This window comes from Rattus norvegicus, chromosome 9 (assembly GCF_036323735.1).
Source record: "Rattus norvegicus strain BN/NHsdMcwi chromosome 9, GRCr8, whole genome shotgun sequence".
NCBI classification, from domain to species: Eukaryota; Metazoa; Chordata; class Mammalia; order Rodentia; family Muridae; genus Rattus; species Rattus norvegicus.
Window position 1 is genome coordinate 67,523,255 of NC_086027.1, and position 26,039 is coordinate 67,549,293.

The 26,039-nt window shown below is 43.9% G+C and overlaps 1 protein-coding gene across 7 annotated transcripts in view; it reads right to left on the reverse strand.

Moving 5' to 3' along the window:
• Orc2 (origin recognition complex, subunit 2) overlaps positions 1 to 9,294 on the reverse strand; it is a 36,452-nt gene extending 27,158 nt beyond the window's left edge. For 2 of the 7 annotated variants that reach the window (XM_063266944.1, XM_039083303.2), the window contains exons 1-4: positions 8,927 to 9,251; positions 3,345 to 3,387; positions 2,806 to 2,909; positions 1,878 to 2,021 (exon numbers count right to left, since the gene is read on the reverse strand). In XM_063266944.1, the coding sequence (XP_063123014.1) occupies positions 1,878 to 2,021; positions 2,806 to 2,899 (238 nt within the window). In that variant the 5' untranslated portion in view covers positions 2,900 to 2,909; positions 3,345 to 3,387; positions 8,927 to 9,251. The other 5 variants (XM_006244956.5, XM_017596360.3, XM_039083302.2 and 2 more) reach the window with 5 other exon arrangements.
• Between the last annotated feature and the right edge of the window lie 16,745 nt (positions 9,295 to 26,039).

The window sequence follows — 26,039 nt, forward strand, 5'->3', positions numbered from 1 at the left end:
TTAAGAATGTTTTCTGGGGATTTAGCTCAGTGGTAGAGCGCTTGCCTAGCAAGCGCAAGGCCCTGGGTTCGGTCCCCAGCTCTGAGAAAAAAAAAAAAAAAAAAAAGAATGTTTTCTAGGAGGGTTGGGGATTTAGCTCAGCAGTAGAGCGCTTGGTGCAAGGCCCTGAGTTCGGTCCCCAGCTCCGAAAAAAAGGAAAAAAAAAAAAAAAAAAAAAAAAGAATGTTTTCTAGGGTTTTGGAGAGATGTCTCAGAGGTTAAGAGCACCCCACTGCTCTTCTAGAGATCCTGAATTCAATTCCCAGCAACCACATGGTGGCTCATAACCATCTGTAATGAGATCTCGTGCCCTTTTCTGGTATGCAGGCATACATGCAAGCAAAACATTGTATACATAATACATAAATTTAAAAAAAAGAAAAAAGAATGTTTTCTATATAATCATGAGGATCAGAATTCAAATCATAACAACCAGGGTTGTGGATTTGGCTCAGTGGTAGAGCGCTTGCCTAGCAAGCACAAGGCCCTGGGTTCGGTCCTCAGCTCCAAAAAAAAAAAAAAAAAATCATAACAACCATGTAATAAGCAAGGTGTCAGCCAGCCAGGATGTAGTGGCACATTCCTTTAATCCCAGGCATTTAGGGGGCAGAGGCAGAAAGATCTCTGTGAGTTCCAGGCCAGTCTGGTCCACAAAGTGAGTTCCAAGCTAACCAGAGCTACACAGAGAAACCCTTAGAAACACCAAAAATAGGGCTGGGGATTTAGCTCAGTGGTAGAGCGCTTACCTAGGAAGCGCAAGGCCCTGGGTTCGGTCCCCAGCTCCGAAAAAAAGAACCAAAAAAACCAAAAAAAACAAAAACAAAAAAAAAACCCAAAACACCAAAACCAAAGATAGATAACAAAAGAAAGGTAATTAAAACCACTCTCAGATCAGGTTTTTTTTTTTTTTTAAAGACTAAGACAAATGCAGAAAATGGTACTTTCTACGTATTACCTAGACCACCACTCTCTACCTCTAAACATGCATTGGCAAATAACAGGGGAAATTCGTGCTGGGAATGGTTGTGCAATCTTTGAATCTCAGAACTGGGGAGCCAGAAGCAAAAAACCAAACCAAAACAACCCAAAAACCCCAACCCCAATAAAAGACCAACCGCACTACTGTGGGTATGCCTAGGTGGGAGCAACGCTACTTTGATGAATTTCCCTATTTCTACAGAGAGAGCCAAGGAAACAACAACATGACCTAATTTGTAAAGTGATTTTCAAATGTCACTGTCCTCTGCCTTCCTATCTCCTCTGCACATGCTACCAACCCCCATGATGTCCCACCTAAGAGCACGGGACCAAGCAACCAGAGGCTAAATCCCGCCCAATAGCACGTCCCCAAGAAAACACGGGTTGAATCCTCTGAATCCGTGAACCAAAATAAATCTTTTCTCCTCTAAAAGCAGTAATATGCCTGTCTGTGGCACAATAGAATATGTCTATAATCACAACTACTCAGGAGGCTGGGCTGGAGAGGGTCACAGACCAAAGACTGGTTATCTCTCTTTTTTATATTTAAAAAAAAAAAAAATGTTGGGGGCTGGACAGATGGTTCAGTTCCCAGAACCACGCTGGGAAGTTCACAACCACCTATAACCTCAGCTGACACCCTCTCGTGGCCTCCGATGGCACCTGCACATTTGCACACACGTAACTAAAAAATCAGACCTTAAAAAAATGCACCAAAACAAACAACTTGAAAGAAATGCCTTTAGATTGGATGCAAATGGTATATATGACTTTCTAGCCTACTGAGTTATTTTTGTGCATTCTGAAAGCAGCTCATGCTACTAGCTGAAAGCTGGGTGTGCTTCACCCCGACTTGATACCTTGAATATTTCTTCCCAAGACTTCCACGTAGTTCTGATCCTCTAAGACTTCCAGGTCACTTTTCTCTAATTCACATTCTGCCTTCTTTATTACTTTCTGGGGATTGACCAAAAGCTGAACTTTCTCCTTCTTTAATTTAGTTCCTGCAAAAACATACAAAACATTAGAACACAGGGGCCGTGAATTCTTTCTAAGTATTTCATTAGAGTTATCCAGATGGCTGCTTGGTGGGTGAAATGTGCACCGTGCCAGCCTAGTGGAAGCACAGTGGAAGGAGAGTGGTTCTCTGACCACCATGTGCATGTTACATGGATGTCAGCACACAGACTGCACTAAACGCGTGGTCAGGACATAAAGCTGGGGGAGTCAGTGCTTTCTCTTTCCTTAACCGTACAAAGTCATAGGCTGGAGAGATGGCTCAGCACTTAACAGTGCCGCTCTACAGACGGCCCTAACGCCGGGCGCCATGCTCCAGCTCTTGGGGGGCTGGGGGACAAACAAACAACAACAACAAAAAAAAAACAGTGCTGCTCTAGTAGAGGACCTGGGTGCAGTTCCTAGCACCCACCCGGTGGCTCACAAGTGCCTATAATTTTAGCCCTAGGGTATTCCAATGTGTAGTTCTGGCCTCTGTAGTTTACAGACATACAGGCAGGCAAAAAACATATAAACATTAAGAGAAAAGTGTGTGTAACTAAGTTAAATACACACATAACATGCCCCTTGAATTTAGAGTTAATGGGTAGTTATTTTCCACCACTACTAAGCATTCCATATTTGTTAAGGTTTTATACTGACTCGCAGTTAAATTTCAAAAGAAGCAAACTGAAGCTCAGAGCAGTCTTACTAGGGTGAATATTGTGTATCACAATGTTTTTAAGAACGATGTGCTCCATGCGCATCTCTTCAACCTAAAATCATGCATACCTCCTTCTCTATCCAGAATGTGACTAAGAACATCGTCATCTCCCACAAACTGAACGCTTGGCACCTTGGCTTCCTTTAACCGCAGTGTGCTCATTGTGGCCAACCTAAACAAAACCGGTAAGTCAATGAGATGAAGGGGTCACACCAGTGGTTAAGTTAATTGAACTTATCTGTGAAATGAACACACATTTACTTCATATTTTTAAAGGTAGAACCATACTATGTATTATTCCATTTGTGTGCCTCTCAATGATGGCTTGAGATTGGCACATGGAAGCCAAGCCCTTTCCTCCCCAGCTTGGTTTGGTCATAGTCTTTACCACAGCAACAGAAAACCAAACAAGGACATGCGCTCGGAAATCCCATTTTTACTGTTCCTTCTGGAAAAACAGAACAAAAACAAACAAATACAAACAACCCCCCCCCAAAAAAAACAAACCAAAAAACTAATGGTTATCTCTTACAACTTACTTATCACACAGATCAATATTGCTAGATCTTTGTTAATAACCAGCATAATTCAATGGCTTTTTCTTTACCTTGTAAGGTGCTAGGCATTCTGCGGCTTGACCATCCAGTCACCTGTAACTACAAGTCATTAGGATCAGCCAGCAGGTGAAGGAAAGAACCCCCTCCCACAGCAAAGAGTTAACTGACAGCAGGACTGGAGACAATTACTCTCAGGAAGCTAAAGTGGCTACAGTGGCAAGAAGGGACCAGAACTGCAACAGGCTAAAGAGCCTGAGACTGAGAGAAACATCTAAACTGATCAGAGGCAGGGAAGGCAAGAAAGCTAAGCACTCACTACGAATTTTGTTTTCTGCTGTAGTGTTATTATGTAGCCAAGGATAGCCCTGAGCTCAAAATTCTCCTGCTTCTGCCTCTCAAGTGCTGGAATTATAAGTGCCACAAAACCTAGCTCTTTACAAGTATTCTAATGTAACCTTGGGAACTCTAAGGGAAAAATAATAACTATTTCATCCATACAGTCAGAACCATATTTAGCAAACCATGCCCTTCTTGGGTCATTTTATAAAAAATCTGAGTATATTAGACAAAATATGTAATGCATCTCTATGATACCTGTATGAAGAAACTAACAATTTACACTTGAATAAAAAGGGCTTTTGTCGTTTGATACATTATGTGAGATACTGTATCAGGTACCTTCAGGTACCCCAGAAACTAAGTATGAATAAGTACATTTTTGTATATGTGTGCAATTATTCTACTTTATAAATAAGTAAACTTGTTGGTTAAATATTGAATGATTCACCAAAACTCACACAATTTAGAGACCCAGTTTTGGCTGATTCTTAAATTCCTGGTCAGATGATTATATAGCTTATTCCTTTTCATTTACCTTGTAAAGCACTTCCTGCCACTGGATAAAAATCTTACCCTCTCTGAAAACTACTCATAACATGTCAACACAAAACAAAACATTTGACTCTGATCTTCAAGGCAATGAGAGGAGAGAAAGTGTGGGGGAGGGTCAGACTACAGACTACAAAGAAGAATGCTAAGTTTCATTAGCAAAAGCTACATAATTCTTAAAAGTGCTCATAAGAGTGTTTTGTAGAGCTCTCTGCTCCCAAACCCCGTGGGGGAGAGACCTCACCGCCTGATCAGGTGGGCACTCCTGAGGCTGCAGAGCGGAGGAGACCACCAACACTGCCCATCCCTGGCCCAAGAGGCAACTGTATAAGGCCTCTGGGTTCCCGTAGGGGAGGGCCCAGGAGCGGCAGGATCCCTGCGCCTGAGACACCGTCGGAACCTGAAGGAAACAGACCGGATAAACAGTTCTCTGCACCCAAATCCCGTGGGAGGGAGAGCTAAACCTTCAGAGAGGCGGACACGCCTGGGAAACCAGAAGAGACTGCACTCTGTGCACATCCAGACGCCAGAGGAAAACACCAAACGCCATCTGGAACCCTGGTGCACGGAGGCTCCCAGAAAGAGCGGCGCAGATCTTCCTGGTTGCTGCCGCCGCGGAGAGGACTTAGGCAGTACCCCACGAGCAAACTTGAGCCTTGGAACCACAGGTAGGACCAACTTTTCCCCTGCAAGAAACCTGCCTGGTGAACTCGGGACACAGGCCCACAGGAACAGCTGAAGACCTGTAGAGAGGAAAAACTACACGCCCGAAAGCAGAACACTCTGTCCCCATAACTGGCTAAAAGAAAACAGGAAAACAGGTCTACAGCACTCCTGACACACAGGCTTATAGGACAGTCTAGCCACGGTCAGAAATAGCAGAACAAAGTAACACTAGAGATAATCTGATGGCGAGAGGCAAGCGCAGGAACCCAAGCAACAGAAACCAAGACTACATGGCATCATCGGAGCCCAATTCTCCCACCAAAGCAAACACGGAATATCCAAACACACCAGAAAAGCAAGATCTAGTTTCAAAATCATATTTGATCATGATGCTGGAGGACTTCAAGAAAGACATAAAGAACTCCCTTAGAGAACAAGTAGAAGCCTACAGAGAGGAATCGCAAAAATCCCTGAAAGAATTCCAGGAAAACACAATCAAACAGTTGAAGGAATTAAAAATGGAAATAGAAGCAATCAAGAAAGAACACATGGAAACAACCCTGGACATAGAAAATCAAAAGAAAAGACAAGGAGCTGTAGATACAAGCTTCACCAACAGAATACAAGAGATGGAAGAGAGAATCTCGGGAGCAGAAGATTCCATAGAAATCATTGACACAACGGTCAAAGATAATGTAAAACAGAAAAAGCTACTGGTCCAAAACATACAGGAAATCCAGGACTCAATGAGAAGATCAAACCTAAGGATAATAGGTATAGAAGAGAGTGAAGACTCCCAGCTCAAAGGACCAGTAAATATCTTCAACAAAATCATAGAAGAAAACTTCCCTAACCTAAAAAAAGAGATACCCATAGGCATACAAGAAGCCTACAGAACTCCAAATAGATTGGACCAGAAAAGAAACACCTCCCGTCACATAATTGTCAAAACACCAAACGCACAAAATAAAGAAAGAATATTAAAAGCAGTAAGGGAAAAAGGTCAAGTAACATATAAAGGCAGACCTATCAGAATCACACCAGACTTTTCACCAGAAACTATGAAGGCCAGAAGATCCTGGACAGATGTCATACAGACCCTAAGAGAACACAAATGCCAGCCCAGGTTACTGTATCCTGCAAAACTCTCAATTAACATAGATGGAGAAACCAAGATATTCCATGACAAAACCAAATTTGCACAATATCTTTCTACAAATCCAGCACTACAAAGGATAATAAAGGGTAAAGCCCAACATAAGGAGGCAAGCTATACCCTAGAAGAAGCAAGAAACTAATCGTCTTGGCAACAAAACAAAGAGAATGAAAGCACACAAACATAACCTCACATCCAAATATGAATGTAACAGGAAGCAATAATCACTATTCCTTAATATCTCTCAACATCAATGGCCTCAACTCCCCAATAAAAAGACATAGATTAACAAACTGGATACGCAATGAGGACCCTGCATTCTGCTGCCTACAGGAAACACACCTCAGAGACAAAGACAGACACTACCTCAGAGTGAAAGGCTGGAAAACAACTTTCCAAGCAAATGGTCAGAAGAAGCAAGCTGGAGTAGCCATTCTAATATCAAATAAAATCAATTTTCAATTAAAAGTCATCAAAAAAGATAAGGAAGGACACTTCATATTCATCAAAGGAAAAATCCACCAAGATGAACTCTCAATCCTCATCTTTGATTGGTTTATATACAAGTGTGCAATTTCTAGGCTTGAAAGTAAAATGATGCTATCTGGTGCTGGATAGAGGAGCCTTATTTTTTATTATGGCAGCTTGCTATTTTTGTAACATGGTGATTTGGTTGAACACAATAAAGTACAGTAGTAACTGATCTCCCCCTCTTCCTGGATGAGTGAGGAGATGATTAAATGTTGATGTCAGCATCCATGAGCATATTCAGATGAGCTTCTGCTTCTGTTGAAAAGGATGCTGTGTTTGATTGTGGTCCGAAGCTTTGAAGCACTACTTGGCATCTCCTTCCTTGGAGGTCTCACTGTTTAAACATAACAGATTTGATAGCTTGTTGGTAAAGTGAGGTCCAGCTTGTCTCCACTAGGTCATCTTCATGTGAATCTGGTGGTTATACGGTTTTGTTCTAGGGATATTTCATTTTTTTAATAACGGTTTTAGCTGACATTCATGGAGAGAATGAATCCTTAGAACTGTGCCACTAGTGAAAGGAAATCCTGTCTAGAGTATGTTTCTTTACAAAGCTGTGTCACACCATCCTTTGGGCCCTCTGCTGGAAAAGTAGAATCAAGTCTCAAATAATGCCTTTTAAATTGTATCCTCTAGTATTATAGATGTAGGACAGTACTGTATCATACCTCTGTGGATGTAAAATAGCTTGTACCTGCTTTATGATACGTAGTAGTGACCGTGCTTTATCAGAGCTGTTTTTAATGATGTTGCTCAGAATGTTTTCTTTCCAGATGATGATTGAGAAGCTAATTAAAAAAAAAAAATGGTGCCAGGTACCACAAGAGTAACAGAACTGTGCTGTTTTCTCGGGTTTTGTTTTTTTACTTTTTTTTTTTTTTTAATGGAGTATGCTGGATGTCTCTACAGTTTTGTTCAGATGACTGCAGAACCTGGAAAAGCTGTTGCTGCTGTTGATGCATAACACTGCTATTATTGGTCTTTTTATATAAATATAAATATATATATACAGATATATAATTTGAATTTTTTGAAACTTTACCTGTGCTGTCAACTTTGGAAAAAAGTATCCCCGTTTACTGTGTTGAGTTGGCACTGTACAGAAATTAACAGCCATATTGGTCCAGAAATGTTGAACTTAAGTTTTTTCCATTTGTACAGGGGTAACACACTGTATTAAATATGTAAGGTCTTATATACGTGGGTTTGATTACAAAAACTAATAAAGTATTCTCTAAATTAAAAAAAAAAAGAAATCAATAAAAAAAAAGTGTTTTGTAACTGTATTGTGATGTTCTCAGCCAGGAACTTTGTAGGTGACAGAAACATTGTATTGAAATGTCAAAAAGGCCGGATATGCCTGCTCAGCCTTATTTGTATCCAAATGCATTTATACAACATACCTGATTTTAAAGATATCTTACGTAATGCAAACAAAATCACCCCAGTTGAAATTTCTACCAAGATCTCATAAGAGAATGTCCCCTTTCCCACAATTCCTCAGAAAAACACTACCTAACAAACACACAATAACATATCAATAAGGAAAGCTGACTGGACAGCTCAGTGGACAAAAGCACTTGTCCTACAAGCGTCAGAATGGGAGCTGAGATCCCTGTAGCCGTTCGAAAGTTGAGGAGCGCTCAGAACTGGGAAGGTGGAGAATAGGGATCCCTGAGGCAAGCTGGCTAACCAACAAAGACCGGGTTTCAGTATGACCCAGTCTCAGTTAAGAGCGATCCAGAAAGACATCTAAAATTAACACACACTATCCGCACATATGCACCAACATCCACACGAATGCACACACCCACAATCAACCAATGAAATACAGATATTCACAGTGAACAACTATAACGGATAGTGATTATCTACAGGGTTAAAGGATCAATTCTCTTCACAGTCAACTACAAGGCAGCACCAATTGTTGGCAGTCACACGTTTTCCTCTGGGAGTAAACACAATTTTAACACCAAGTATAGTCCCAAGGAGACCGTTAGGGACTCCTGGTCGGGTCGAACAGAACAGACTTCAGCGGTCATTCTATCCCGCGATCCCTTGGGCCACATCCCTCAGGGTTCCCTCTCCTCTGGCAGAACACTGCCATTTTCGTTACAGTTCCTTACAATTCTCTTTCCAAATAAAGGGCCATATTAGCCGGAAAGCAAGTATGGTCCGTTCAGGAGACCTCGCGCCACAGGACAGGTTCGGCTTTCGCAGACGTCGCCTCTCACAGATGAGGCACCCTAGAGGGGCTGTTCCCCAGTATCCCCACAGCCTGCGCTCTGCGGTTTCATCATTTCCCGCCACGGTGGGCGAGCTGCGAGGCCACGGGTGGCGGGAGAAGCGCGCAGGGAGCCGCGGCTGCATGAGGAGTGCATCCGAACTCACCTCTTGAGTCAGAGCCGGCGGAAGGAAGAACGGCCGCGAGGCTCACACGCGCGGCCAGCCAGGACTCCAGCCGGCGCGGGAAACCCCAGAACGGCCTGGGGAGGCCGGCGTCCAGGAAAATATCGACTGGCACAAGCCGAACCTCGGAGCCCCAGCAGGGTAATGGAACTGCGCGCAGCACACCGAATCCCTCGCCCGCCCGTGGGCGGTGCCCTAAGAGACCAATGGGGAGCCGAGTCGCCAAGAGCGACGGCGCCCCAAGCCCGTTGACTCGGGCCAAAAGGACTTAGCTCAGTCGGAAAACAGATCCCCCGCCCACCACCACCACCAATAGTGGGTTCCGGGGCTTTCCTTTTCTCTTCCGTTTCCGTTTCCGGGGGAAGGGACCAGATGCGGAGCGCTCTGGATCGCTCCTCCAGAGAGGTACAAGTAGGAGCTAGAGGTCTGGGGGTTTAGGGGAAAGTTCCCGTTTGTATGATTGGTTGGTGTTTAATGTCAATCTTTTTTTTTTAAAGACTTATTTGTTTGTTTATTTATTATAAGTACACTGTAGCTGTTTTCAGACACACCAGAAGAGTGCATCAGATCTCATTACGGATGGTTATGAGCCACCATGTGGTTGCTGGGATTTGAACTCAGGACCTCTGGAAAAGCAGTCAGTGCTCCTAACCACTGAGCCATCTCTCCAGCCCTTAATGTCAATCTTAATGTTAGTCTAGCTACTCTGAGGAAAAAAGATAAAGAAAATGGATTCGTTTGAAGAACAACACATACCTGTTCTCATTTGAAGTAAAGGATCTCAAGGGTTTGAGGGAGGGCAGAGTCAGAGCGTGAATGAGAAAATAGAACCATACAACTAATGAAGTAGATGAAATATAAGAGAAAATGAGGAGGAAATGGAACGAACCCAGCTGGGATACATGAAAATATTTGTTCACTAACAGGACTACGTCATTTGGATTCGCTTATTCCAAACAGCGTAGCGTACTTAGTACCAACAGTAAAAATGCAATACTCAGGTAGAGGCACCGCTGGATAACTGAGCTTCTGGGTAGTTGAACGAGAAGATACTGATCGGATTGGGGAGAGTGCTACAACAAGGCAGCTGAATACTTACATGTTCTTGCCGATAGATATAAACACACAGGCTAGAAATATGTCTATGGAGCACAGCAGTGTGATTTTAGAGAAAAATCCCAAAGTTCCACCCTTTGTATTACTTAATTGGGCTCTGAAAATGAAGCTCACAACTTAGGGTTGGTTCACTATCTTAATACCACCTGGTGTTAGGTTTTTGTTTTTTTATTTTGTTTTGTTTTTAAGCTTATCAAGGACTGTCCTGGGCTAGGTTGGTAACCGGGCTGCCAGGTGGCCTGCCAGTGGCTTGCTTCTAGGTCTTACCAGAGCTACCTGGTGGCAAATTTTCTATCTCACATGCACTGAATTATTTCAAGACACACACATTGTTTTCTAAGTTACAGGGAATGATGTTTAAGTTATGTTCCTAACACCAGGGCACAGGAGTATATCATTTAAAAACCAGAAGGAATCAGGAAGACTCTTAAAGGAAGAGATGTGAAAACTAAGGCCTGAATTGATGTAAGTTTTCCAGGAAGAAAGGCAGAATGAAAGTAAAGTGTCAAAGTTTCTGATATTATGAATTACAAGCTGGTACTTAGGGCACCGCTCACATGCTTATCGAAAGATTACCTCTGGAATATCATAGTGGGAAGGAAGAGATGAGTCAGGACTTTTTGGAAGCTGTTTAGAGCAGTGGTTCTTAACCTTCTAATGCTTCAACCCTTTAATACAGTTCTTATGTTGTGACCCCCAACTATAAAGTTATTTTTGTTGCTACTTCATAACTGTAATTTTGCTACTGTTATGAATCCTAATGTAAATATTTCTGGAGAGGTTAGCCAAAGGGATTACACCCCACAGGTTGAGAACCACTGGTTTAAAGACTCGAGTTAAGAAATGTAAGGATAGTTTTGATACATCCGTATTTCACTTCTGTTGGAGAAATTGTTTAATCCCCACCCAGATTACTACCTACTTTTGAGCATTCAGTTCCCAGACAAAACACACACACAACCTTTATAAACATTTAAACAGCAAGAACTGGGCAGATTCCTACCCTCTATGCTATTAGAATCCACTCTCCTACAGATAACCCGAGTTATTACTTACTGTGCTTCATCAATAGAAAGGAATGCATACTGGGTACTGCTGAAGGGCTCCAACTTGACAAAACAGACGACATCTTGTAACCAGGCCTCCATTTTATACACTAGGCCCTGTCCTAGTGTATAGATTAAACTCTAATTACTGTGGGAAAAAAAAAACTGTTTCAGGAAGGAACCTCCCTAGACATGGGCCAGCAGCAAGAAAATACCTAACATCTATATATAGATGGATATAGATAAACTGTTTAAGCCAACGGAAATCATTGTTAGCCAATCATGTAACTGCCAAGTTGATAAGCCCCTCACCCTGCTGTAACCGAAATAAAAAGGTTGAACCTTAGGTGCTTGAGGCCTTCTGTGCTACCTCACTTGGACTTTGAGGGTCCAAGCTTGAGGTTGAATGAATTCTACTTTTGGTCTTTGGGGACCCTTGGATCTGGGCATAACATTTGGGGACTCATCTGGGATCCTCAAGCACCACTTCTCCCAGAACCCCTTGAATTGTTGAGTCAAAACCTGGTTGGTGGGTGTCTGAATGTTTGTCCTATGTCTCCATGTCTTGGCACTCCACCCTTAATACGAGTTGTCCGCAGGTAGTCTAGGTGTACCCCCTGGACAACCCTGGAGCCAAGAGACTTGGGAGATACACCAGACACCCCTGTAGGGGATTAGATCCCCCTCATAGACTTGAACAGATAAATTGGGTTGCTCCTGAAACACTGCGTAAGGTGTTGCCTCACTTTCATTTTTGCCTCCAATCACCAGGAGGACTGAGTGCCTTATCGTCTTTCATCCTTCTGTTTGCTATCTTTCTGACTTTGTGACTGATGTCATGAGACAGGCTCAGACCACACCTTTAACTTTGTTCTTAGACTATAAAATTATCACTAGAAGTCTAGGCTTAGATGTTAAGAAGGACACACTAACCACTTTTGCATGAACAAATGACCAATTTTCAATGTTGGCTGGCCCCCAGAGGGGACTTGCACATACTCATGATTTTTAGGACCAAAGACATTATTTTTGGATGCCTGAGACACCCAGACCAAGTCCCCTGCATCACTACCTGGCAGGATCTGGTCCAGGAGCCACCAGAATAGATCAAGGACTGCTGCCGCCAGACCAGTCAAGCACTCCATACTTGTCCTGGAAAACTATGAGAAACAAAAGCTGAAACTAACCCTACTGACCCTCTTTGTCCTGTCTTGCACTGAGGAAGACCTCCTCCTCTCACCTCTGCCTTACCAACCCCTACTAATCCAGGGCCTCAACCTGAGGTCCCAGGAGGGGCTCAAGGGTTCCCCTTGGTGAGCCCACCTCACACCCGAGGGAAAGCCCAACTAGAGCTGCCTCGATTGCTCAAGGCCAAGCCAATGTTCTCCCCTTGAGGGCAATGGGCCCCCAAGACAATGAGGGAAACCAACTGATACAGTATTATCCCTTTGCCACTAGTGATCTATGGAACTGTAAACATAGAACACTGAGCTCTCAGAGAAACCAGGTGCATTAATTGACTTACTAGATTCTGTCATTTTTACCCACCAGCCCACCTGGGGTGACTGCCAACAGCTCTTGCAGATCCTCTTCACTGCTGAGGACCAAGAGAGAATTTTAAATGAGGCCCAGAAATTGTTTCTGGGAGCAAATGGGACCCCCTACTACTAACCAAGCTATGATCAATGCAGGCTTTCCCTTGACCAGACCAGACTGGAACTTTAACTTGGCAGAAGGTAAAGAGAGGCTTCAGGTCTACCACCAAACTCTAATGGGAGGTCTCAGGGCAGCTGCGCACCGACCCACTAATTTAGCCAAAGTACATCATGTGCAGCGAGAAAAGACAGAATCACCTGCAGCCTTTTAAGAAAGGATTAAGGAGGGCTATTGCACCTACACGTCCCTAGACCCAGAGAATAAGTCAGCAGTCATTATGCATGGCCTTTGTAAATCAGGGCACTCCTGAAATCAGGCACACACTGCAGAGAACAGATAGGCCAGGAAATAAGAGTTTGCAGGAATTGCTGGTGGTAGCCGAGAAAGCGTACAAAGACAGAGATACACTCGAGAAGAAACACTTACGAGCTATGACCACTGCTAATGAGCAACAAGCTCTCAACTTGGCCAAGATCCTTGTAGCCATATCAGCAGATTCTCCAGAAACACTACCAACTGCACCATCTTGTGGTCAGAAAACGTAAGTGGCCTCAACAAGAGGGGAGCCAAAAGCTCCAAAAGAACGAAATGCACATTGAAAGAATATGGGATGTTGGGTCAAGGATGTCCCCAAGAAACCTCCAAGGAGGGACCAAGACTGGGAGCACTTGCAGGTCCTTAAGTTGGAAGAACTTAGTGATTAGAGGCGACAGGATTCAGACCCCCTTCCCAAACCCAACATAACCCTTAAAGTGGAGGGAAAACCTATTAATTTCTTAGTAGACACAGGGGCACAGCATTAAGTCCTCACCCAATCTCTTGGCAAATTGTCCTCAAAGAAATCAAGGAGCCATTTGTATGAATCGGGATGCATGAACTATCAGAAGAACAGTTGATCTCTGAATGAGCCAGGTATTCCACTCCTTCATGGTCATACCAGACTGCTCCTACTCCCTTTTGAGGAGAGATTTGCTGTCTAAGATAGGAGCTCAGATCTCCTTTGATCAAAAAGGGACCTCTGTCACAGATCCCAGAGGGCTCCTCATTCACATACACACCCTGTCTCTAAAGATAAATGCAGATTGCACTGAAGACCTAACTCTCTCCGGAATGAGATCTCAACTTGGTTAAATAAATTCTTCTCGGCTTGGGCAGAAACCAGAGGAATGGGGTTGGTGGGCCATAGGTCACCCATTTGGATTGAACTGAAACCAGGGACAGGCAACTCCTGCCTGAATAGGACAGTACCCAATGCTCCCAAGAAGCCAAAGTGGGTGTCACACATCAGAAGGCTCAGGGACCTGGACATACAGTACTTTGTTAATCCCCATGGAATACATGCTTCCTCTCCATTGAGAAACTGAACTCCAATGACTATAGTCCAGTCCAGGACCTCAGAGAGGTAAATAGAGTTATAGACATACATTCCATGGTACAAAACCCATATATCCTCCTGAGTTCATTAGAATCTTCCAGGAGTTGGTTTACAGTATTGGGCCTCAAAGGGGCCTTCTTTAGCCTGCCCTTCGGCCCCCCAGAGCCAACCTCTGCTTACCTTTGGATGGCAAGACCCTGAGAAATAATTCAATGGGCAACTAACATGGACCAGTATAGGGGGGAGGAGCTGATACTAAAATCTGATTCCCTAACTGGTTCCTGATTGTTTCAATAAAGACGTCGGAAGCCAGTTGCTGAGAAGAGGGAGACGTGGAACTTCCAGATCCCAGGAAGAAGAGAAGGAACACAGGGAGAGAGGAGGTCTTTTTGGTAGGCTTTGGAAGGAGAAGCATGAACAACCATGTAAGACCTCGAGGCACCTCGGGTATGAGGTACCTAGGGCATGCAGCCTCCACCTTGGGCGGGGGCTGAGGAGGTTGGCGGGAGCTAGCTGTTAGCTGATAAAATTAGGGCAGGAGATTTCTTCGCCCAGCCATTGTGTTATCTGTCTAGTTTTAAAATATAGGGCTGGAGAGATGGCTCAGCGGTTAAGAGCACTGACTGCTCTTCCAGAGGTCCTGAATTCAATTCCGAGCAACCACGTGGTGGCTCACAACCATCTGTAATGAGATCTGATGCCCTCTTCTGGTGTATCTGAAGAAAGGTACGGTATACACATATAAATAAAATAAATATTTAAAAAAATAAAATATAAAACTGTCTACTGTTTTCCACCCATGGGGCTAAGATTGCCAGGAGGAGAAAGAGGGCAGCTGGAGTGGTGGTTGTCAGCCCCGGAGAAACGGGACAATTGGAGTGAGGATCTCAGAGCTAAACCAGAAGAAGTCCGAGTGCAGCCCTGGGCAAAGGAACAAGCGTGTTTTTAAAATTACACGCAACAGACCAGAGTGCCACAAGGATTCAAGAACTCACTAACCATCTTTGATGAGGTTCTGGTAGACTACAGGTGAGAATACCCCCGTACCACCCTCTTGCAATATGTAGATGGCCTCTTGGTGGCAGCAGCAGAGACCTGGGAAGAATGTCAATGGAGTACTGAGGACCTGCTAATGACACCGGGGAAATTAGGCTATCAGGCATCAGCTCAGTAGGCTAAAATCTGCCAAGAGGTAAACTTGGGAGCCTAAAAGGTAGTCAGTGATAGCAATCGGAGGCCCGAAAAGAGACCATTTTGAAGGTCATCACAAGACAGGAGTTCTGAGAATTCTTGGAGTTGGCAGAGTTCTGCCATCTTTGGGTCCATAATTTTGCAGAATTGGCAAAGCCCCTCTATGAGGCCACCAAGGAAAAAGGAGCCCTTCCAGGGCATGGAGGCCCAGAATTACACTTTCAATAGACTCTAACAAGCTGTATTCATGGACCCCTGCACTGGGACTACCTGATATTCAACCCTTCCAACCATATACAGACGAAAACAAAGGCATAGACAGCTAAAGGAGTCCTCACTCACGTTAGGCCCCCGGAATTGCCCAGTGGTATACCTACCAAAGAAGTTAGACTCTGTGGCCTCTAGGTGGTCTCCCATTTGAGAATCATTGCTGCCACAACCCTGATAGTCAAGGATGCAGACCAGTCGACTCTGGGACAAGAACTTTACATTACCACTCCCCATACCCTTGAAGTATTTCTCAAACAATCTCCAGATGAATGAATGAAAGCAATTCATGCACTCACCACCAAAGCCCGCTGCTAGCCAACCTCCTCCCTCCTCTCCCCCAACCCTCCCTCCACACGTATCCATTTTCTATCAAGCATTGCCTTGAACCCAGCACCCCTGCTACCAGACCCAGATTTGGAGACCCCACACATGGTTGTGTAGTCATACTAAGCCAGGTGCATGGGCTCAGGCAAGATCTAATGGACTAGTGGCTGCTGAATGCAGAAGCCACATGGTTCACAAGACAGTAGCAGCTTTGTGTGTGAGGGACAACGGCATGCAGGGCTTTGGGACAAGTGGATCATACCACCAGACAGAAGAACTGGTAAGGTTGAAGCAGGTTCAAAACCCTGGTAAATCTTATAATTAAGAACATTAACCAGCTCCTGGCCAGACTGCCCTGGAACACGTGACCCCCAACACCCCACTAGGACAACCATGACAATCAGTCGTGTAGGGACAACACGGGGTCCTTCTCCACGCAAATAAAGCATACCTAACATCTCAGACTGAGCCAATCCTATCCCCGAAATGTTTATAAGGTCCCTGTCTCAAGGTTGACAAGATTGCTACCTGGATACATCACACAAATGCCCCTCTTGCAGACCCACATCCAGACCCAGGGGATGTGTACCCATGATGGCATGTCACCAGAGACCAAGGAAATCCACTAAAACTGAAACTCCAGCGTTCCCAAGCCTATTGACACAGGCTGTCAGAATATATCTTGCTTCCAGGGTTGCTGGCTCTCTCCCTGGTTCTAGCCCTCACCAGCCTTGGAAGCTAACCTGGACTCTGAGTGATGCATCCGCAGGTGACATTCTCCACCAGCAGAGCAAGACTATGCCCCTTGGCACCTGATTCCCGGACTTCTACTTCTACTTCAACACAACTAATCTATTTGGACTCTCCTGGGCTGATAGATTGCTCAACACACATCACTTCTGTTTGCCCTGGGTACAAAAAACAGCAAAAAGGCCAGGCAGTGACAATGTGGGGGAGCTGAATTCTTCTTCTGCTCCTCTTGGGATTGCATGAGTAAGGGACGCATTTGGTGGGATCCCCCTGTCAAGATCGACTTTGAGTAAGTCTGATGACCAAATCAACTCTATGGGCATTCAATCCTCTTGCCACTGAACCACAGACACTGGGCAGTGCAAACCCATCCTCATTAGGTTTACACACTTGGGGGAAAGGCTAATGAATTGGACTGAGAAGGCCAGTGAGTAACAGAAGATCAGGAAGGCATGCTTTCTCTTAATTTCTCTAAGGAGTCAGAGGCAACTTTTGTAGCATTAAATTACAGGGGTTTAGCATCTTTTAGATTCAAGATTTCTTGATGCAATTGAATTAGATATAACACTTGCAAGATTCTGAAACATTGACTGGAGGCCTTCATAACAAATGAAGGTTGATGAAGTACCATGTCCAACACACAATTAGTCAAGGTACAGCCATAGCAAGTGACATAGAATCTAAACCCAAAAATAAAGATGTTAGGTTTCCCTACAATAATGCATATGGCGGGGGAATGCAGGCAAGTACGTTTCCCACTGATGTCAGTCTGAACCCAGGATTCATCTCTGTTTATTAGCTGTGTTAGTTGCTTTAATCTCCCCCAAAGCCACAGCAAGTTTCCAGACGTAAGTCTGCGGCGATCCAGAGTTTATCTAGCGAAGTCCTGCACGCAGTCCTTTTTGCCAGCCATCTGAGTTTGTTGGGGACTTTCCTCGAGTTGGCATCTGGATGTGGCTCATTAGCAGCATCACATCAGTGTCATGTGTCTGGTCGATTGCTTTCTCTGCATGGTGAACCAGATGCTCCGGAACCCACCTGTTACTTTCAGCATCTGTGGAAAGCCACAATCATGCCCTCTTCCCCGAATTAATCCCTGATCAGGACCATGCCATACGCCAGTGAGCGGGCGCTTCCATTTCACCTGGGCATGCGCATGCCCAGTGGTGCGGGGCCATAGATGCTCAGCAGCAAAATTTTATTTTTTGTAACTGATTTCTTTGAGCTCTGTGGATTTGTTCCACAATTCCCCATCCTTGTGAATTTAAAAGTGCATTATTATATATCTAACTTATTAATACATTTTTATTTTAAAAATATTTATTTTTTATTAGTAGTTTTAATATATAAATGGTTTATAACATAAGTGAATGTTCATTAATTATTGTTATAAATGAGATATAAAACTTGATATAATTGCTGAAACAAACCTTTTTCTTTAAAATAAATTATATATTTAAATATTTGATTAAAATAATTAAACTTTATCCATCTTATGAAGTACTGCCTCAGTATCCCCATAAATTTGCTTGCTATCTACAGCAATCTGGCCACAAAATCCTGGAACAACTCATCTGGACCCTGCCCAATTCCAGATAAATCCCCAGCCTGCCTCCCCGTAGAAGACAGTTTATACCAGGCTTCCTTAGCTTAACTTAAGCACTAACTTGTACATAAACAGGTGGATCGAAATTTAACTGTTGGGCAGTCTCGTGGTGCTGTCCCTTTCCTGCTAACTTCTCAGCAGTGCTTTGACACTGTTCAGCAAATTCTGACTTCCACAATAATAATAATAATGAAAATCTCCTGAGACTCAGGCCCTTGACAATTGTTTCCAGTCCCAAGGAGCGAGGGCCTCTGTGGACAATGACTCGAGCACAGCTACAGTAAATGGCGCTGTTGGCCCATACTGTACACAAGCAGGTTTTAAGTCCTTTAACGGTTTAAACAGAAGAGACTGATAAATTCTGACTCTGTTGCCTTGAGGGTCGACCTGCTCTATAACTGGAATTGTAAAATAAAATCCCTGGATGTCATCTCCACTCTTGGGAGCCTCTCTCTGGGAAGGCTGTCTCCCAGATGGCTTTCTCATTACAGCTGGTGGTTCCACCCCTGGAGGAAGGTCCAGTCCAGCTACGACACTTGGAGTTTTACTGGTTCTTGGCTTAGGAATCCACTCTGATGGTCCCAAGATCTCCCCTTGAGCTTGTGGAGCCTGTAATTTTTGTATTCGCACAGATAGTGAAGTAAAAACAGTTTGTAGCTATTGCATCTTCGCTGTAACTCACTTGTCCTTGGAAGGAATTTCAAGTTCTGCCATGGCAGCAAGCAGCAAAGAATTCTCCTGACTATGAGATCTAGCAGCTTCCTCTTCCAGCTGCTCAGTCTCTCCTGCATCTAGGGTCTCCCTTTCCTTCTCCTCCTCCTCCTCCTCTTCCTCCTCCTCCTCTTCCTCTTCCTCCACTTCTTCCTCTTCCTCTTCTTCCTCCTCCTCTTTCTCCTCCTCCTCTTCCTCCTCCTCCTTCTCTTCCTCCTCCTCCACTTCCTCCTCTTCCTCTTCCTCCTCCTCTTCCTCCTCCTTCTCCTCTTCTTCTTCCTCCTCTTCCTCCTCCTTCTCCTCTTCCTCCTCCTCTTCTTCCCCCTTCTTCCTCCTCTTCTTCCTCCTCTTCTTCCCCCTTTCTCTTCCTCCTAAAAAAAACGGCATCTCAAATGTGTGTACACAGGCCTAGGCCATAATAATGTACTGGCAACCCCCCTGCCACTCAAACAATCCTATCCACCAAAACCACCACAAGGCATGGACAAGCCTATATCCAAACCGCCCACAGAGAATACCTTAATAGACCCTGGCCCATTACACCTTCTTTTTTTCCTTTTCTTTCTTTCTTTCTTTCTTTTTTTTTTTTCGGAGCTGGGGACCGAACCCAGGGCCTTGCGCTTGCTAGGCAAGCGCTCTACCACTGAGCCAAATCCCCAACCCCCATTACACCTTCTTAAAGCTACCTTCCAAGTACATAATCAGTCTCTCACAGTTCTGAGGACTGTTGGCTATGCTTGAATGCCAATCTCTCATATTATGATGAAAGGGTCCATGATTCACCAAAGAATGAGACCCTGGACTCAAACAGTATGTAAGCACAAAGAGTGTTTTATTCTGAAGTCCATCATGCTGGGATCTCTGTTATCAAGATAGAGAGACCTCGGGGCTGGGGATTTAGCTCAGCGGTAGAGCGCTTACCTAGGAAGCGCAAGGCCCTGGGTTCGGTCCCCAGCTCTGAAAAAAAGAACCAAAAAAAAAAAAAAAAAAGATAGAGAGACCCCAATGTGAGTTCGCAGACCCAATTTAGAGCACATTAAGGGAATTCTGGGGGTAGGTGACCTCTATCTTAATCTGTTGAGTTCATCTCTATGGAAATTACAGAACCATTCCTGGGTCACGGGGCTGGAAACTCTTGCTGAGAAAATCTGGAAACTACTGCTGACCCATTGTCCTTGTCTCAGGCCAGGTGGCAGGGCAGCTTCTGACTAGCTACCTGAAGCCTGTAGTTTTTTTGTTTTGTTTTGTTTTGTTTTGTTTTCCCGTAACTGACTTGCCTGGACTTGTCCAATTTTTGGAAACAGATTTAGGCCTAGTCTCCTTAACTGCCAATTTGAAGCTTGTCATAGAATCAGCTTCTCTTATTCCTCTCAATGATGGGATAGCCCTCACTTCCTCTAACAATGTCGGGAACCTCAGCACTGCAGAGGGCAGCAAAGCGAAGGGGATGCCAGGTGAATACTCTGGGGACAGGGGCTCTGTATAGGTAACTCTGTTCCCCCGAGATACTCCCACCAAAGCAACTCGGACAGGTTCAGGGTCCTTGGTTCTTCCTGATAACACATAGTGGGCATGCTCTACTGGTCTAACTCCATGCATTTACCCTGGAGTCTTAAATGCCCCCTCTAATTCCTGTGTCCTGGTACAAATCATTCCAAGGATAATGTATCATCCAGGAGATGTCCTTAATTATCCCACTCCTGGGCTTCATATACCCATAACTGCCCTTGTTCTGTCCTCCCTCCTGGGCATAGGTATTTCAGGGGTCATAGGCACTGGAACCTCTGCTCTGGGACTGCAAGATGCTCATTACAGGTCACTGAGGCAGGGTATTGGCAGGATGTTCAGAGACGAGAAAAGTCAATGTCTGCCTTTTATCACTCTCTTCCCTGTTGTATTGTAGAAAAGAAGAGGATTAGAACTGTTGTTCTTACAGCAAAGTGGACTATGTGTTGTATTAGGAGAACAGTGTTGAATCTATGCAGACCATACTGGCATAGTTAGGGAAAATATGGTATAACTGAGAAGGAACCTAGAGGACAGAAGTTAGAATGGGAACAATATCAAGCATGGTGTGGAAGCATGTTTAATGGGTCCCCTTGGCTGACTACCTTAATACCTATCTTCGATGGCCCACTTGTTAGGTATATTCTTACTAATACTCACCTTTGGGCCTTGTGTACTAAACGGGTTAATCAACTTTGATAGAGGACAAATCAGTGCAGATCAATTGACGCACTCAGGTCTCAATATCAACCCTTGTAGCAAAAAATAATGGACACCAAAGTCCCATGATTGGGCCTACCTTAGGTACTTGTGAAGTGCAGAATGAAGGGCCCCAACTTGACAAGACAGACTCCATTGTAACTAGGCCTTGACCTAAAGTTAAACTCTAATTACTGAAAAAGCCAAAAACTGTTCCAGGAAGGAAACACCCTAGACACGGGCCAGGAAAATACCTAGGTTCCAGAGGATATAGATAGATATAGATTGCTTAAGCCAACTGAAATCATTGTTAGCCAATCATGTAGCTGCCAAGTTGATAAGTCCCTCACCCTAGCCACAATAAAAAGGCTGAAGCTTAGGTGCTCGAAGGCCTTCTCTGCTACTTCACTGCATTTGCAGGGCCTGAGGGTCCCGGGTGCAAGCCTGAATAAAGACTCCTGCTTCTGCATTCAAGTTCAACCCCTGGTATAAACCTAGCCCACTGTCCTGGTGCCGGGGTGAAACCACAAACCTCCTGCAGCCACTTCTCTAAACGATATAATTCCAACTGATTATAAATAATTGTATGCACCCAGAGTGCTGCTCTCAGACTTTTTTCTTAGTTACTAAAACATCATGGCTAAGATGACTTATGAAACAAAGCATTTAATGTGGAGCTCACAATGGTACCTGAGGACTAGAGTTCATAATCGTCATGGTGGGGAGCATGGTGACAGGCAGGGAATGGTGCTGAAGCAGTAGCTGAAACAAAGGACCATGGGATGCCTGTCCAGCTCCAGTTTAAGTGTTACAACCCTTATAACTAAAGCTCAGGGAACATCACAGAAGAGCAGGCAGAGATATTCTAATCACTAGAGGACCACAGCATCTGCTTTGAGAGAGTCCATATATGGCAGATAAGTTGCAACCTGGAAATCTCAACAATACTGTTGCATAAACAAGACATGAAAAATGACATCATCAATTGACATTCTAACGTGCATGGGGGAAGTCTCACAGGGCCCCACCCCTGGATGGAGAGTGCAGGTACTTAATGGTTTCTTAGAGAGGAGGAGATTCAGTCCTCTCTAATACCATAGGGTCAGATATACATGCGCAACACTAAATGAATCCAGTAGACTGTATTTATTAAGTATACATGTATATGTGTATATAAATGCAACAATAAGAAGAAAAAAGCAAAAAAGGGCTGGGGAAATTCATAGACATTCTGGGTAGGACATATTATTCTAAGGGGAAAAAGCAGAAGATCAAATTAATAGTGCCATTTTGGATGTGGTGCACATCAAAGACTTCCTGTATGCTAAGCAAGTGTTTTACCACTGACCCACACCCTCAACACATGTGTGTCTTAAAAGATTTCAGACACGGGCTGGGGATTTAGCTCAGTGGTAGAGCGCTTACCTAGGAAGCGCAAGGCCCTGGGTTCGGTCCCCAGCTCTGAAAAAAAGAACCAAAAAAAAAAAAAAAAGATTTCAGACACAAACAATATAAAAATTTAAAATTGGGGTTGGGGATTTAGCTTAGCAGTAGAGCGCTTGCCTAGGAAGCGCAAGTCCCTGGGTTCGGTCCCCAGCTCCCAAAAAAAAAAAAAAAAAAAAAAAAAAAAAGAAAAGAAAAAGGAGAAAAAATTTAAAATTATATTTTAAAATTTAGTAGCAGTCTTAAAAAAACTCCAATGTAATCAGATTTAAAATGGTAAATTGAACCCTCTCTTGAAATGTCACTAAATTACCAGAACCAGACCTCTCAGAAAGTATGTAAGGAGGGTAGGCAAACTGGCTCAAATTGGCAGGTAAGTGTCCTTGCCACCAAACCTGGTGACATGAGTTCAATTCCCGGGACTCATGTGGTAGAAGAAGAGAACCAAAAAGTTGTCCTCTGACTTCTACACAGGAACCAGGTCCTACTTAAGGATGTACTTATGAGGACCCCCAACACTCACTCACACACACACACACACACACACACACACACACACACACACACACACATTTAAAAGTATATGAACACAAAACATAACCTAACAGGAGGTGAAATGGCAAGATTTTAGAAGGTGGAAAGGAAAGCCAAGAAGAACCTTACTTCTAGAGCTGGAGAAGTTGCTCAGCAGTTAAGAACACTAGCTGCTCTTCCCAAAGACGTAGGTTCAATTCCTAGCACCCATATAGTGGCTCACAACCACCTATAACTACAATCCCAGGAGACCCAATGCCTTCTTTTAACTTCCATGCACACCAGTCACACACATGGTGCACAGACATATATGCAGGCAAAACACTTGCACACATAATATAAATTAAAAACAAAACAAAACTTATTCCTGTTGTAGTACTCCAGGTGGTCTCGGCATTCTCTAGAGCAGTGGATATTAGCCCAAAAGCTTGAATTACCCAAGATGCAATCCACAGACCACAGGAAGCTCAAGAAGAAGGATGACCAAAATGTGGATGCTCCCATTCTTTCTTAAAAGGGGGAAAATATCCATAGGAGGGGATATGGAAGCAAAGTTTAGAGCAGCGACTCAAAGAATGGCCATTCAGAGCCTGCCCCACATATGGTCCGTAAATATACAGCCACCAAAACTAGATAAGATTGATGAAGCTAAAAAATGCATGCAGAAAGGGACTGGATATAGATCTCTCCTGAGAGACACACCCAGAGCATGTCCAATACAGAGGTCAATGCTAGCAGCAAGCCGTGAAACTGAGAACAGGACCCCCCCTGTGGGGAGTTAGAGGAAGCTCAGTGGTAGAGCGCTTGCCTAGCAAGCACAAGGCCCTGAGTTCGGTCCCCAGCTCCGGAAAAAAACAAAAAACAAAAAACAAAAAACAAACAAAAAAGAGTTGAAGGAGCTTGCAACCCCATAAGAACAACAATGCAAACCAGAGCTCCCAGGGACTAAACCACTACCGAAAGACTATATACATGGACTGATCCAGGACTCCAACTGCATATGTAGCAGAGAATAGCCTTGTTGGAGCATCAGTGGAAGGGGAAGCCCTTGGTCCTGCCAAGGTTGGATCCCCAGTGCAGGGGAATATAGGGGGCAGTAAGGGGGATGTATGGGGGCAATACCTGTATGGGAAAGGGGGAGGGGAGGGGAAGGGATGGGGGCTTATGGACAGGAAACTGGGAAGGGGAATAACATTTGAAATGTAAGTAAAGAAATATATCTAGTAATAATAAAAAAAACCTTATTCCTGTTGCAGTACTCCAGGTGGCCTCGGCATTCTCTAGAGCAGTGAGGTTCTCAACTTTCCTAATGCTCAACACTTTTTTTTTTTTTAAATAGAGTTCCTCATGTTGTGGTGACCCCCAGTCATAAAATAATTTTCTTTGCTACTTCATAACATGATTTTGCTGTTATGAATTGTAATGTAAGTATCTGATATGTGACCCTAGAGAGATCATGGCCCACAGGTTAAGAACCACTGCCTTAGAGTAACACGAGTTTGAGAGCTGGGAGATAGGTTAGACATGTGAAACAGGTGGGCCTTGCGGCTCCTGTCCTACTTAGCTGAGATACTGGGATGTAGAGATAAACCACAGAGTAGACTCTTACCATCACACTGGAGCTCACTTTTCAAGCTGGGGAAGAAGATATGTGAATGAGCCTTTTATTTGATTCCTACCGGCAACTAACCATATATGCCATTGGGATTAAATATTAAAAGTTTTTCTTCAGGCTTCATGTAGTACTGGGGATTGAATCCGGAGTCTTCGTTCATGCTGTGCAAGCATTCTATTAACTGAGTTATATTCCCAGCCATATCACCACCAAACTTTTGGATAGAAAGTGTTGCTCTGAGAAAGAAAAACACAGCAGGACCAAGTATACTACTTGCAACCTGGAAGACACTACACACCAAATTATGCAATAAACTCAGATTAAAAAAAAAGTCATATTATCAATCTACGTGTTCAAAGTATTAAGTTGATCTTATGGACAAGATGCATTCATACTCATACTTAAATCTGGGAAGATCAACTTCTGTCCTTGTAAATAAATTTCATGAAAAGCTTTATAGAAATCTGTTGGACTTTGAAAAAAATTTTTTTTAAACCTGAGACCTTCAAAACAACACAGGCAATTGTCACTGCTTTGACACAAGAACTAGAGGGCAAGACCTTGTTGCTGAAAACAGCATGTATTTCGGATGCAGGACATGAGAAACACATCTGAAACTGAGTTGGAAGTTCCCTCTCTGCTGCCTAGCTTTTATAGGCCTGGAAGGTGTACACAGGTTGAGGGGATGAACTGTTACCAACAGTCTTACTTAGCTGTTGACTTGAGCATGCTACACTCCTGACCTGGCATACAAGCTATGGTTACTGGTGCAACAGTGGCATGACGGTTACAGAGGTAACCAACCACTTCCTGATTGTATTTGGTGCCAGTTCCGTGGAAGGAAAGTCACATCCTGACAGTGAACCTGGTCAAAGGCTTGTGGCTGGAGGTTTGCAGGTTTATGTGGGGTAAGATCTTTTTATTCTGCTAAATGGATATGGTATGTCAAATTGCCTTCTAAGTATTTTTGTCTAGGCCAGAGACTGGTGCTCTTGTGCTTTGACAGAGCAGCTTTCCTTTGCAGTAGGCAGTACTTACTACAGAGACTTAGAACTGGTCAAACTGACTATAAATGATCTGAATCATCAGCCACAAATGATCATTAGATAGCACCTTCCAATAGCTGACATCCTCTATGTCCTGCAACATATGTATATGGTATTTTTAGGAGCAAGCCCTTGCCCTTTAGTCCTTCTAACAAAGCAGAAACAATTGCCTATGTTGTTTTGGGGGCCTCAGATATAAAAAAAAAC